The 14281-nt window shown below is 43.7% G+C and overlaps 1 protein-coding gene across 4 annotated transcripts in view; it reads right to left on the bottom strand.

Moving 5' to 3' along the window:
* The window catches only part of LOC143276616 (chitin synthase chs-2-like), a 150776-nt gene that overhangs the window by 16812 nt on the left and 119683 nt on the right, over positions 1-14281 (bottom strand). For all 4 annotated transcript variants that reach the window (XM_076581225.1, XM_076581226.1, XM_076581227.1 and 1 more), the window contains 5 exons: positions 10182-10314; positions 8844-9003; positions 7213-7409; positions 4896-5061; positions 2526-2654 (listed from right to left, as the gene is read on the bottom strand). In XM_076581225.1, the coding sequence (XP_076437340.1) occupies positions 2526-2654; positions 4896-5061; positions 7213-7409; positions 8844-9003; positions 10182-10314 (785 nt within the window). The remainder of the gene's footprint in view (positions 1-2525; positions 2655-4895; positions 5062-7212; positions 7410-8843; positions 9004-10181; positions 10315-14281) is intronic.

Below are 14281 nucleotides of genomic sequence, written 5' to 3'. Positions count from 1 at the left end.
GCCTTTGTGGGTAAAGGGTGGAGATTTTTTACGATCTCCCAGGTCAACATATGTGCAGACCTGCTTAGTGCCTGAACCTCCTTCGTGTGTTTACAGCAAGCAGAAGATCAAATACGCACGTTAAAGATCCTGTAATCCACGTCAGCGTTCGGTGTGTGCGTGTGTGTGTGTGTGTGTGTGTGTGTGTGTGTGTGTGTGTGTGTGTGGTTATGGAAACAAGAACACACCCAGCATGCACACCCCCGAAAGCGGAGTATGGCTGCTTACATGGCGGGTTAAAAACGGTCATACACGTAAAGGCCTACTCGCGTATATACGAGTGAACGTGGGAGTTGCAGCCCACGAACGCAGAAGAAGAATTTTCAGTTTCTCAAGGAGGCGTCACTGCGTTGGGACTGGCAGATGCCTAACCAGCAGCATAACCCAACGCGCTTTTAAGTCAGGCCTTGAGAGCATTCTTATATATTTGTGTACCTATCAGAGTGGATTTCTTCTTCAGAATTTTGCCAGAGGACAACACTCTCGTTGCCATGGGTTCTTTTTTCACTGCGCCAGGTGCCGTTCTGCACACGGGACGTCGGTTCATCGTCTCATCCGAACGACTAGACCACCCAGTTTGATTTTCCAGTCAAACGTGGGGGAGAAAGGGATTCGAACCCACACACCCTCACGGACTCTCTATGTTGGCTGGCAGCTGAGTGTCTTGACCATTCTGCCACCGTCCTCCTGACGCTAATGGTGATCCATCCACTGAAACAACTGACACAACTGGAAGTGCTTTCACACACACTGATTGACATGTCGTGTCCCTCGACAGCTGTGTCGAAGGTTTCCCAAACTCATGCACAAAATCAAATCAGAGCACTTTTTTTTTGTTTTTTTTGTTTTCTGTTTTCATTTGTTTCGATCTCTCTGGGGGCGTGGGATGTGCAACGCTGCGCAACTGGGCATTTTTAACTCTCTCCATACGAACGGCGAAAGAGACGACGTTAACAGCGTTTCACCCCAATTACCATCATCAAAATATTGCAAGCGGAAGGCTCTTATACTGAAGCGGTGAATGTTGACAAAGAATACCACAATTCTGACGACGGAAGCTAAAGCTTGGGTCATTCAGACACCCACTGGACGTCCGAGGGGTCTGTGTAGAGGAGAAGAGAGGACTGGCCGTACTGAGTGAGTTAACTCTCTCCATACGAACGGCGAAAGAGACGACGTTAACAGCGTTTCACCCCAATTACCATCATCAAAATATTGCAAGCGGAAGGCTCTTATACTGAAGCGGTGAATGTTGACAAAGAATACCACAATTCTGACGACGGAAGCTAAAGCTTGGGTCATTTAGACACCCACTGGACATCCGAGGGGTCTGTGTAGAGGAGAAGAGAGGACTGGCCGTACTGAGTGAGTTAAAGCACTTTGCCAATACAAAAAAAAAGACAAAAAAAAAAAAAAAAGAAAAAAGAAAAAAAAAGACCAAAGCACAAAGGGTTGGGTGAGGAATCTGTCGGGATAAGAAGCGAACTGCGATTACAACCAACAACACATAGATAAAGGAACAAATGAATAAATAAATAAATAGATAACAAATAAATAAATAAATAAATGTATGTATGAATGAATGTATTAATGAATCGATGGATAATTGAACACAGACACACACACACACACACACACACACACACACACACACACACACAGATGGATAAATAGATATATAGATAGATAGATGAATGAATGAATGAATGAATGAATGAATGAATGAATGAATGAATGAATGAATGAATTCATAAACAAATAAATAAATAAATGATAAATAAACAAACAAACAAACAAACAGGAAAGAAAGTTGATGACTTCTCAAAAAACAACAACAACAACAACAACCCCCCAAAAAACAACAACAACAACAACAAACAAACAAAACAAAACAACACACACACACACACACACACACACACACACACACACACACACACACACACACACACACACACACACACACACACACACACACACACACACACTGACTGCAACCATTTATTGTCAGATTAACTGTTTGTTGTACTGACATTTTCGCAACCATTTGAATAAAATATTAACTGAGCAACACAAGGAAATTCTGATTTGAGGAAGGTATGATTTAAAAAAAAAACAACAACAAAAAAACCAACAACAAACAAACAAACAAACAAACAAACATATTTAACAAATCAAGGTACCAAATTTCATTAATATCATTATCTCCAAAAAATATTCTAACGCACCCACATACTCACATACGTTTCTCCCCCACCCTCTCTCTACACACATCCATGCATGCACACAAATGCCCATTATAATTCCCCTACCTCATTCCCCTGCCCACTCACTCACACACACACACACACACACACACACTCACACTGTCTCTCACTCTTTCTCATCAAATTAAGGTTCCCATTATTCTAATTAGTGGAACTGTTCGACCCTAACACACACACACACACACACACACAGATATGTATATATATATACACACTCACCTGCACCTTTTTCTTGGACTTCTCCTTGCCTTTCTTCATAGAGGAACGAGTTTCTGAGGAAGCCACCACCGTCTGGGGCACCGCCACTTCCACTTTGACCTGCTCCAGACTGACTTCCGACGATGATGTCTGGCACCAAACCCCCCGTTCATTAATTGATTAAAAGTAAGACACACACACACACACACACACACACACACACACACACACACACACACACACACACACACACACACACACACACAAACCCCCCCAAAAAACCAAACAAAAACCCACCTCACATCTCCCACATAAGATTAAAAGCAACGGAACGTAAGATACACACAGAACAAAACTCTGACAACTCCCGCATAAGATAAAACGAAACGGAACATAAGATACAGACAGAACAAGAATCTGACAACTCCCACATAAGATTAAACGCAACGGAACGTAAGATACACACAGAACAAAACTCTGACAACTCCCGCATAAGATAAAACGAAACGGAACATAAGATACAGACAGAACAAGAATCTGACAGCTCCCACATAAGATTAAACGCAACGCAACATAAGATACAGACAGAACAAAACTCTGACAACTCCCACATAAGATTAAACGCAACGGAACATAAGATACAGACAGAACAAAACTCTGACAACTCCCACATAAGATTAAACGCAACGGAACATAAGATACACACAGAACAAAACTCCTACAACTCCCACACAAGATTAAACGCAACGCAACATAAGATACAGACAGAACAAAACTCTGACAACTCCCACATAAGATTAAACGCAACGGAACGTAAGATACAGACAGAACAAAACTCTGACAACTCCCACATAAGATTAAACGCAACGCAACATAAGATACAGACAGAACAAAAATCTGACAACTCCCGCATAAGATAAAACGCAACGGAACATAAGATACACACAGAACAAAACTCTGCCAACTCCCACACAAGATTAAACGCAACGCAACATGAGATACACACAGAACAAACATCTGACAACTCCCACCCATCACACACCCCGCCCACACACGCACGCTCACGTACACCACCACCACCACCCCAACAACCCCCCCTCCCTCCCCCCCAAACACACAGTTATGTACACCACCAGCACCACCACACACTGACACATCACACCACCAGCACCACCACAACCGCCCGACACACATTTACACATACACCAATATCAACACCATACACACACACACACCCAACACACACACACACACACACACACACACACACACACACACACACACACACACACACACACACACACACACACACACACACACACACACAAACAAAAAAAACAAAACAAAAAAAAACAACACACACTCACCCAGCCCCCAGCCCCCAAACACACACTCACACCACCACCACTACCACCCCGCCCCCCAACATACTCTCTCACACACTCACACATACAACACCACACACCCCAACACACACTCACACATACCTCCCCACCCCTCCGAACACACACTCACACAGACACCACCACCACCAAACACAACTACCCCCAACACACTCTCACACACCACCACCACCACCACCACACATACCCCAAACACACACTCACACATACACCACCACACACACCGCAACTCACACTCACACATACACCACCACCACCACACACCCCAAACACACACTCACACATACACCACCACCACCACACACACCCCAAACACACACTCACACACCACCACCACCACCACACACCCCAACACACACACTCACACATACACCACCACCACACACACCCCGAACACACACTCACACATACACCACCACCACACACACCCCAACACACACTCACGCATACACCACCACCACCACCACACACACCCCAAACACACACTCACACATACACCACCACCACCACACACACCCCCAACACACACTCACACATACACCACCACCACCACACACCCCAACACACACACTCACACATACACCACCACCACCACACACACCCCAAACACACACTCACACATACACCACCACCACCACACACCCCAACACACACACTCACACATACACCACCACCACCACACACCCCAAACACACACTCACACATACACCACCACCACCACCACCACCACCACCACCACCGCCACCACACACCCCAAACACACACTCACACATACACCACCACCACCACACACACCCCAACTACCCAAGTATCCATATCAATCAATGACTCCCGTGTTTGTAAAACGCTTTGAGCTTGGCCTGCGACCGAGGAAAGGCGCAAGATAAGTATCCATACCAATCAAAAAAACAACAACAAAACAACAACAACAAAAAAACCCCCAAACCAAAAAAAACAACAACAAAAAACACCACCACCATTGCTTTACCTCCTTCCCTCCTCCCTTTTCATTGACCATCTTCTTGAGGCTCTCGTTGATCTGCTTCAGTAGCTCCACAGAGTCGTCGTCCTCTTGACTGGATGTCTTGCCCAGCTGACCAGTGGCACTCTGAATGATCTCCTTCAGATCAGTCATGTAGGAGGAGAAGAAGAACCTGGCAAGGAGGAGGAGGAGGAGGAGGAGGAGGACGGTGCTGATTGATCGATCGATTGATTGATGAATTGATTGATCTATCTGTCTATCTGTCTGTCTGTCTGTCTGTCTCCAGGTCACCATATGTGCAGACCTGCTAGTGAATGACCCTCCCCCCCCCCCCGGCCCCCCCTTTGTGTGTATACAGCAAGCAGAAGATCAAATACGCACGCTAAAGATCCTGTAGTCTATGTCAGTGTTCGGCGGGTTATGAAAACACAAGAACATACCCAGCATGCACACCCCCGAAAACGGAGTATGGCTGCCTACTCGTGTACATGGGAGTGAACGTGGGAGTTGCGGCCCACGAACGAAGAAGAAGAAATCTATCTGTCTGTCTGTCTGTCTATCTATCTATCTATCTATCTGTCTATCTATCTATCTATCTTATATGATAGTCAGTCGTGTCCGACTATGACCATCAGAACAGCAGAGGAGGCAACTGCTGTTCCGACTATTTGGGCTAGAATTTGATTATAGTGGAGAGTGTCTTGCCCAAGTTACATCCCCACTCTCTCAGCCAAGAGGGTTTTAGGACAGTTGGCGTTGGGATGGTTCCCAAAGGCCAACTAGCCCACAAGGCTGCAGCACTAAGAGCCAGTGCAATTTTGCCTCCTAGTTTGAGAGTCATAGTCCTTCACAAAATACTAAGCTGTAAATGATTTCCCATTGACTGGAGAAACCACTGATAATACAGCTCTCACTTTGCTGTTGGCCCAAATGTAAACTTATGTCAATCTGTGATATAAGCCGAGTGTTGGGCATCTATCTATCTATCACTTCAAACTCGGTCAGGTGGCAAAGGTTAGCCATTGTTCAGCAGCTGGCAAACTTTGTTACAATCTGGGAAATGGTCTTGTTGACATCACCCTTGATGTCGACAAAAGTCGTCAATGGCCATTCCCTGTCTTGTCAACTGAAATCGCCCATGGCGGTGCACTGAAAAATCTACTAAAATCGCCTATGACGGTGCACTGTCTGGTCAACTATAGTCTTCTATGGCGGTGCACTGTCTAGTCTACTAAAATCGCCTATGGTGGCGCACTGTCTAGTCTACTAAAATCGCCTATGGCGGTGCACTGTGTAGTCAACTATAGTCGTCTATGGTGCTGCACTGTCTTGTCAACTAAAGTAGCCTATGGTGGTGCACTGTCTAGTCAACTAAAGTAGCCTATGGTGGTGCACTGTCTAGTCTACCAAAATCGCCTATGGCGGTGCACTGTGTAGTCAACTATAGTCGTCTATGGTGGTGCACTGTCTAGTCAACTAAAGTAGCCTATAGTGGTGCACTGTCTAGTCGACTAAACTCGCCTATGGCGCTGCACTGACTAGTCGACTAAACTCGCCTATGGCGCTGCACTGACTAGTCGACTAAAGTCGCCTATGGCGCTGCAGTGTCTAGTCTACTAAAATTGCCTATGGTGGTGCACTGTCTAGTCAACTAAAGTAGCCTATGGTGGTGCACTGTCTAGTCAACTAAAGTCGCCAATGGCGGAGAAAAAGAGGTAGCCTACCTGTTCAAGAAGCCTTTCTTTTTAGCTCTCTCCACTACTGCACTGCCTAGTCGACTAAACTCGCCTATGGCGCTGCACTGACTGGTCGACTAAAGTCGCCTATGGCAGTGCACTGTCTAGTCAACTATAGTCGTCTATGGCGGTGCACTGTCTAGTCAACTATAGTCGTCTATGGCGGTGCACTGTCTAGTCAACTATAGTCTTCTATGGCGGTGCACTGTCTAGTCTACTAAAATCGCCTATGGTGGTGCACTGTCTAGTCTACTAAATCGCCTATGGTGGTGCACTGTCTAGTCTACTAAATCGCCTATGGCGGTGCACTGTCTAGTCTACTAAAATCGCCTATGGAGGTGCACTGTGTAGTCAACTATAGTCGCCTATGGCGCTGCACTGTCTTGTCAACTTAAGTCGCCTATGGCTGTGCACTGTCTAGTCAACTATAGTCGTCCATGGCGCTGCACTGTCTAGTCAACTAAAGTACCCTATGGTGGTGCACTGTCTAGTAACTAAAGTAGCCTATGGTGGTGCACTGTCTGGTCGACTAAAGTCGCCTTTGGCGGTGAAAAAAGAAGAAAAAAAAGAAGAGGTAGCCTGCTTACCTGCTCATGAAGCCTTTCTTCTTGGCCTTCTCTGCCGCCTTCTGCTCAGCCTCCAACTTCTCCTCCTCCAACTCCGCCTTTGTCTTCTTCTTGGGGACCTCTCTGGTTCCCCACGACACCACGTGTAGGTTGCAAATGGAGTAGATCACCAGCAGCAGGTAACCGGATGGGATGCACAGCAGGTATAGTGCTCCGGACTGAGGGAAAGAAAGAAAGGAGGGAAAGAAAGAAAGAAAAAAAAGGATGAATAAAAGTGAGGAAGAAGTATGGTGAGGAGGAAGAAGGACGGAAAGTAAGGGAGAGGTGGGAGAGGGGTGGGGGAGGGGGTGGAGGGAGAGAAGGGGAGGGAGAGAGAGAGATAGATAGAGAGAGAGAGAGAGAGAGAGAGAGAGAGAGAGAGAGAGAGAGAGAAGGGGAAAGACGAGGGACGCTTTGACGCTTTGATATTTTATTGTCATTACCTGCATAGGTCTATTGACAAGGGGGTGATAGGGTTAATTCTTATGTCACCACAAGTACCATACCACACTCTGCTTAATCCATCAAAACAAAACAAAACAGCTTTTTTCGAAATACAACATCCTTACAATAAGGAAGCAACAAACATTAAAAAAAAGAAAAGAAAAGAAGAAACAGAAACAAAAACAAAACAAAAAGACAAAAACACCATTACTCGACCATCCATTCTTTCAACGATACCGTCCAATGTCTACCTTACCACTTGGCCCACAGTCTGAACACAAGACAACAGACATCACACATTGCCATCCCCCTCATCCACTCTGGCACCGTTCTGAACAGTAAGACTACATCTTATTCTTTGTGCTTCTACAAGAAATTTAGCTATTGACAGTATTGTGAGGTCATCATCAGACGACAAAGCAGAAACAATGTCGTGTCTTTCAGCTACATCAGACTGAAAGAACTCGTACTTATCTCTTACCCTATCGAATGATTTACATTGAAACAAGTAATGTTTTTCATCATCCACACTAAAAGCACACAAAGGACATGGTGATTCTGTGGATGTCCCAGGCTGAAACCATCTTTTATTTGCATTAAACCCAAGTGTCCTTAGTCGAAATCTTGCAAAGTTTATTCTTTGCCATTTATCTGTAATGACTGTCAGGAATTTTTCTGTGACGAGGGAGAGAAAGAGAGAAAGAAAGAAAATGGATTAATAGAGCAGATCAGCAGTATGTACCCAGGCGAGTTGCAGAGAAGGTACAGAGCTCCGTGGACTGAAAGAAAGAAAGAAAAAAAGAAGAAGAAAGAACGAACGAACGAAAAGGGATGAATAAAGGTGAGGAAGGAACGATTGGAGAGGGGGGAAGAACGGGGAGCAGGGAGAGAGGATAAATGGGGGAGAAGTGTGGGCGGGGGGTGTGGGAGGGAGAGAGAGAGAGAGAGAGAGAGTGTGTGTGTGTTTGCGCGCGTGTGTGTGTGCGTGTTCGTGTGTGTGCGTGTACTCACATCTCTCTCCCTCTCTCTCTTTCTCTGTCACACACACCCACCACCACGGCCACCACACCACCTCCCCGTATTTATGCATTTTTGCCTATGCGTTTGGCAAGCGTGTCCCCCCCCCAACCCCCCTCACCCATCGCGCACAGAGCTCATAAGACACTGACCGGCAGACAGTAAATCTCCATTGGGTGGCAGAGTCCGGCAATGACGAAGATGAGGACGAGGAAGACAATGACAAGAACACTGGGGTGGAAGATGCTGGTGGTAGCTGCTGTCACCACCACCCCCACGAACACGATCATCATCACGAAGGCGTAGAATGTGCTGGATATGAAAAGAAAGAAAGAAAGAAAGAAAGAATGAATGAATTAGTAAACAAACAGATAAATAAATAAATAAATAAATAAACAAAAACTGACAAACAAACAAACTCGATAAATCAACCAACTGATCAATCAATCAATAAATAAAGAATTGAATAAACAAACACACAAATGAATAGATAAATAAGTAAATGAATAAATAAATAGATTGATAAATAAATGAATAAATAAATAGATTCGTCAATCAATGAATGAATGAAGAATTAGATAAACAAACACACAAATAAATAGATAGATAAATAAATGAATAAACAAATAGATAGACAGATAAATGAATAAATAAATAAATATATGATAAATAAATAAATAAACAAATAAATAGATAGATATATAAATAAATAAAGAAAAAAAGAAAGAAAGAAAGTGAATGAAAGAAAATGCACATGCATAAATGCACAAGGTTCTTCTTCTTCTGTTTTTCTTCTCCTTCTTCTTCTTCTGTTTTTCTTCTCCTTCTTCTTCTTCTGTTTTTCTTCTCCTTCTTCTTCTTACTACTACTACTGCTTCTCCTTCTTCTTCTGCTGCTGCTACTACTACTACTACTACAACTATTGATGATGATGATGATGATGATGATGATATTAATAATAATAATAATATTATTATTATTATTATTATATAGCGCAAACTACCAATATAGTGGGCTCCAAGTGCCTCACATGAAACAATACATATATAATTGTGCATAACAACAAACCTCTGTACATGAAAACAAACACATAATTCTTATATGCATATCTATATAATCACCAAGACATTACTACTACAAACTGTAGATATGAACAGTCACACACACGTATACGCACGCACGCACGCACGCACACACACACACACACACACACACACACACACACACACACAAACTTGCGCACGCGCGAATGTGTGTGTGTGTGTTGGGGGGCGGGGGGGGGGGGGGGGAGAGGAGAGAAGGAGGGAGAGGGCTCGGAAAGAGCACCATGGGAGGAATGCCACACACACACCTACCCACCCATCCACCCACCCACACACACACACACACACACACACACACACACACACACACACACACACACACACACACACACACACACACACACACACACACACGCACACACACGCACAGAGTAGAAGAAGTCTCACCTGAGCAGCGCAGCCAGGTAGAGCTGGATGTTGGTCTTGCAGTAGAGACAGACGAACAGGTAGATGACAGCGGGGACAACGGCGATGACATAGGACCACACCAGGTCCACCTTGAAGACCTGTCCGATGGCCCCTGTCAACCACATCGTCACACAATGCTTGTACAGCTACAGTACAGGGCAATGCAGTGCAGTGCAGTGTAGTGCAGTACAGTACACCAGAGTAGAGTAGAGTGCATTGGATTACATTGTATTGCAGTGCAGCGCAGTACTGTATTGTATCGTACTGTACTTACTGTACTATACAAGCAGTACAGTACAGTACAGTACAGTACTTCTTCTTCGTTCGTGGGCTGCAACTCCCACGTTCACTAGTATGTACACGAGTGGGCTTTTATGTGTTTGACCGTGGGTTTTTTTTGTTTTTTTTTTTGTTTTGTTTTGTTTTGTTTTTTTACCCCGCCATGTAGTCAGACATACTCCGTTTTCGGGGTTATAGTACAGTACAGTACAGTACAGTACAGTACAGTACAGTACAGTACAAGGCAGTTCAGTACAGTACTGTTCTATAATACAGTACGTCCAGTCCACTACAGTGTAGTGTATTATAGTACAGTACAGTACAGTACAGTACAGTACAGTACAGTACAGTACAGTACAGTACAAGGCAGTTCAGTACAGTACTGTTCTATAATACAGTACGTCCAGTCCACTACAGTGTAGTACAGTTTAGTGCAATACAGTCCAGTCCAATACAGTACAATGCATTAAAGAACAATACAGCACATAACAGTACACTACAGCACAGCACAGTAACATAAAATACAGTTAAACCCGCTTTTTCCCCCTCAACATTTCTTCCATTGATGGCAATATACATCACGTTATGATTGTAATAAAAACCGGTGTACCTAATCAACGACAAACTCCACGCCAAACTCCACTTCACCCGATGGCCACCAGTATTGCTAGGATAGAATCAGCACAGTGACTGACCCTGAGAATGTGCCGAACGTCTCTGATCTTGATAGTTTATATTCTTTTTTTTTTAACAAAACAGGTAAGGCGAAAGAGGGTCGCCTTGTCAACGACTCCTCTCGGTGGTAAACCCGTCTGAAATTGGCTTTTTCACTTCCGGCGTTGAATTGATCTTCATTAGAATAATTCGTTTCGTTTCTATATATTATCCCTAAGGTCATACGCACTGAACGTTTAAATGAGAAATTGTTAATCAGTAAGGTCAAAGCTTTCTCGAAGTCTAGACCAATGTCTGAGAAACTTTAAAAAAAAAATTAAAAAAATTTAAATGATGAAATTTTAAACTAGTTTTGTGTTGTCGCCAAACCATCTCTTTGTGACATATCCAGTGTGGGCTTTGCATATTATATTTGGAAGGACCTTTTGAAATGGTATTCGTAATGAATGTTGAGTCAGTTTTAAGCCCCATGCTTAACAAAGAGATTGACTGTCAAGTCGGTGCACTAGTTTGAACGGTTTGGGGATAGTTTCTGAGTGTGCAAAAAGTTCGCCATATCTTGCGGTGGATTTTTAAAGCTTGCATGAATAAAATCACCACACACACACACACGCGCGCGCGCGCGCGCGCGCGCACACACATACACACACACACCAAGACATACACGAGCACGTACACAAACGATCTTTTCTCTTTTTCAACCAACCAATCCAGCGTTTAGTCATTGAATCAATCATTAACCAAACAATTCACCAGTCAAAATTGTAACCATTCAGAACACTGACTAAACCAATCATTTTTTTCTCTTTTTTTTCTCAATCAACCAATCAAGCAGTCAACCGTTGATTCAATCATAAACAAAACAATTCACCAGTCAATGTTGCAACCACTCAGAAAACCGACTAAACCCACTGTCCAACTGAAGCAAAACAGTCAATCGTTTGACCATCAGAGAAAACAGTCGATCATTTGACCATCAAACAGACCAATCGATCAAGTTAATCAATCGGTAGGTGGAAAGAAATCTACCAAATGGAAAGATCAATCGATGAAAATGTTACGTGATAATGAAAGGAGAGTCGAGTCAATCAATCAATGGAAAGAAATCTACCAAATGGAAAGATCAATCGAAAAATGTTACGCAATGTGCATTACTTATGCGAATGTGCATTATTTATGCGAATGTGCATTACTTATGCGACACGCAATTGCACGCCCATGAATTGAAAGTTTAAAAACCGAACCAAAAGCAAGTCGATGAAGAATTGAGAGGTAAAGATTGAGTGTGCGTATCATTGTTGTTTCTGTTACTGTGTTGGTGCTGGTGCTGGTAGTGGTGATGGTGGTAGTGCTGGTCGTGGTGGTGGTGGTGTGAGCGAGCGTGCGTGCGTGCGTGAGTGTGTGTTTGCGTTTGTATGTTTGTCTACGAATGCGTATGCGCGAACACTCACGCGGATGTACGTGTCAAACAACCAGAGGGGAAATCAGTGGTCAAACCATCACAACCATTCGATGCCTTTTCGAAATAACCACACATTAAGTATGGGTTAGAGGGAAAGAGAAACAACAACAACAACAACAACACAAACAACTGTATAATGTTATTGAGTTTGTCAGTCACATCAAGATACTGGCGAAGGAATGGTAGCGCCATTACCAAGCCTTTTGTTTCGATTTGTTATTTACAAGGTTAGGTTTTTCCCACTTAGGTTAGTTGAAGGATAAAACAGGGAACACTGAGAGGCAGAGTCTGCTGGATTCAGGACTTGTGATCCAGTGTTCACCAGTGACCAGAGTTCAATGCTCTATTTCGGCATCGCGCTGTGTCCTTGGGAAAAGCACTTTATTCCGAATTTTCCTCACCTCACCCAGGTGTGAATGGGTACCTGACTGAGGCTGGAGAAGGTTTAATAAACGGCGGAAGGAGAGGATGGGGCCCCGCCTTACTGTGCCGAACTGTAGACAGGGTGGGTACGAATACACACTGCCTTGATCGGACTTGTAATTGTTTGTTACATACAGTCTGTAAATACGATGGCGTCGTGAAACGTAGCATACCATTGAAAGCTTCAAAGCTAAAGGTATTTACAAGTTGAACTACTTTTAAAGTTGAAGGTGATTGATTACGTTACAGTTACCGTGCAGTTAATACACACGCGCAGTGCTAGAACAACAACAACAATTTTGGCATTAGAAAACCAGGCGTCATGGCGAAGTGGTTAGTACCATGGTTCGACGGCTGGGAAGACACGGGTTCGAATCCTGTCAGATGGTCTATTTTGATTTAGGTTCTTTGCGAGTTTTTTCTTCTTTTTTTTTTCTTTTCTTTTTGTTGTTGTTGTTTTTGTTATTTTTCTTGTGGATGGCGTCATCAACGGCACAATCATAATAAACAAAAAGCAATAACAACAACAGCAATAAAACCAATAAAAAAATTTAAAAAAATTACCCCAAATACGTGTCCACCTTTTCATACCCTGCTGTCGTACAGTGACAACAGTTTTGATTTCCCTCTCACTGACTTCCACGTGTGGAAACCCTTTATCCCCCACACCTACTCCCTACTTCCATAAACACATGTCTCGAAAACGAAAAGTACCAAAAACTCATGCCAAGAAAAAGGGAAGTCCCTAAAGCACATGCCTAAAAAAACGGAAAGTCCCAGAAACTAGTGCCTAGAAATCAAGATGTCATAGAAACAAATGCATAGCAAAACGAAAAGTCCCAGAAACAGATACCTATCCAAAAAAAAAAAAAAAAAAAGAAAAAAAAGTTTTTAAAATGTCTCAGAGATGCATACATAAAAACGGAAAGTCCCAGAAATGCATGCCTAGAAAACGCGAAATTCCAGAAACACATGCCTAGAAAACGGAAAGTCCCAGAAACACACGCCTAGAAACCCTTGCTTGAAAAAATGGAAAGCCCCTAAACGAATACTGACAAACCGTAAGTCCCAGAAACGTAAGCCTTGAAAACGGGAAGTACCGCAAACACATGCCTCGAAAACGGGAAGTCCCGGAAACGCATGCCGAGAAACAGGTAAATCCCAGAAACACATGCCTAGGAAATGGAAAGTCCCAGAAACACATGCCTAGAAAAATAGAAGTCCCAGAAGTAAATACCCG

The sequence above is a fragment of the Babylonia areolata genome, chromosome 32 (genome assembly GCF_041734735.1).
Source record: "Babylonia areolata isolate BAREFJ2019XMU chromosome 32, ASM4173473v1, whole genome shotgun sequence".
Lineage (NCBI taxonomy): Eukaryota > Metazoa > Mollusca > Gastropoda > Neogastropoda > Buccinidae > Babylonia > Babylonia areolata.
The sequence above is the reverse complement of the archived record's forward strand: the minus strand, read 5'-3'. Positions and strand labels throughout refer to the sequence as shown.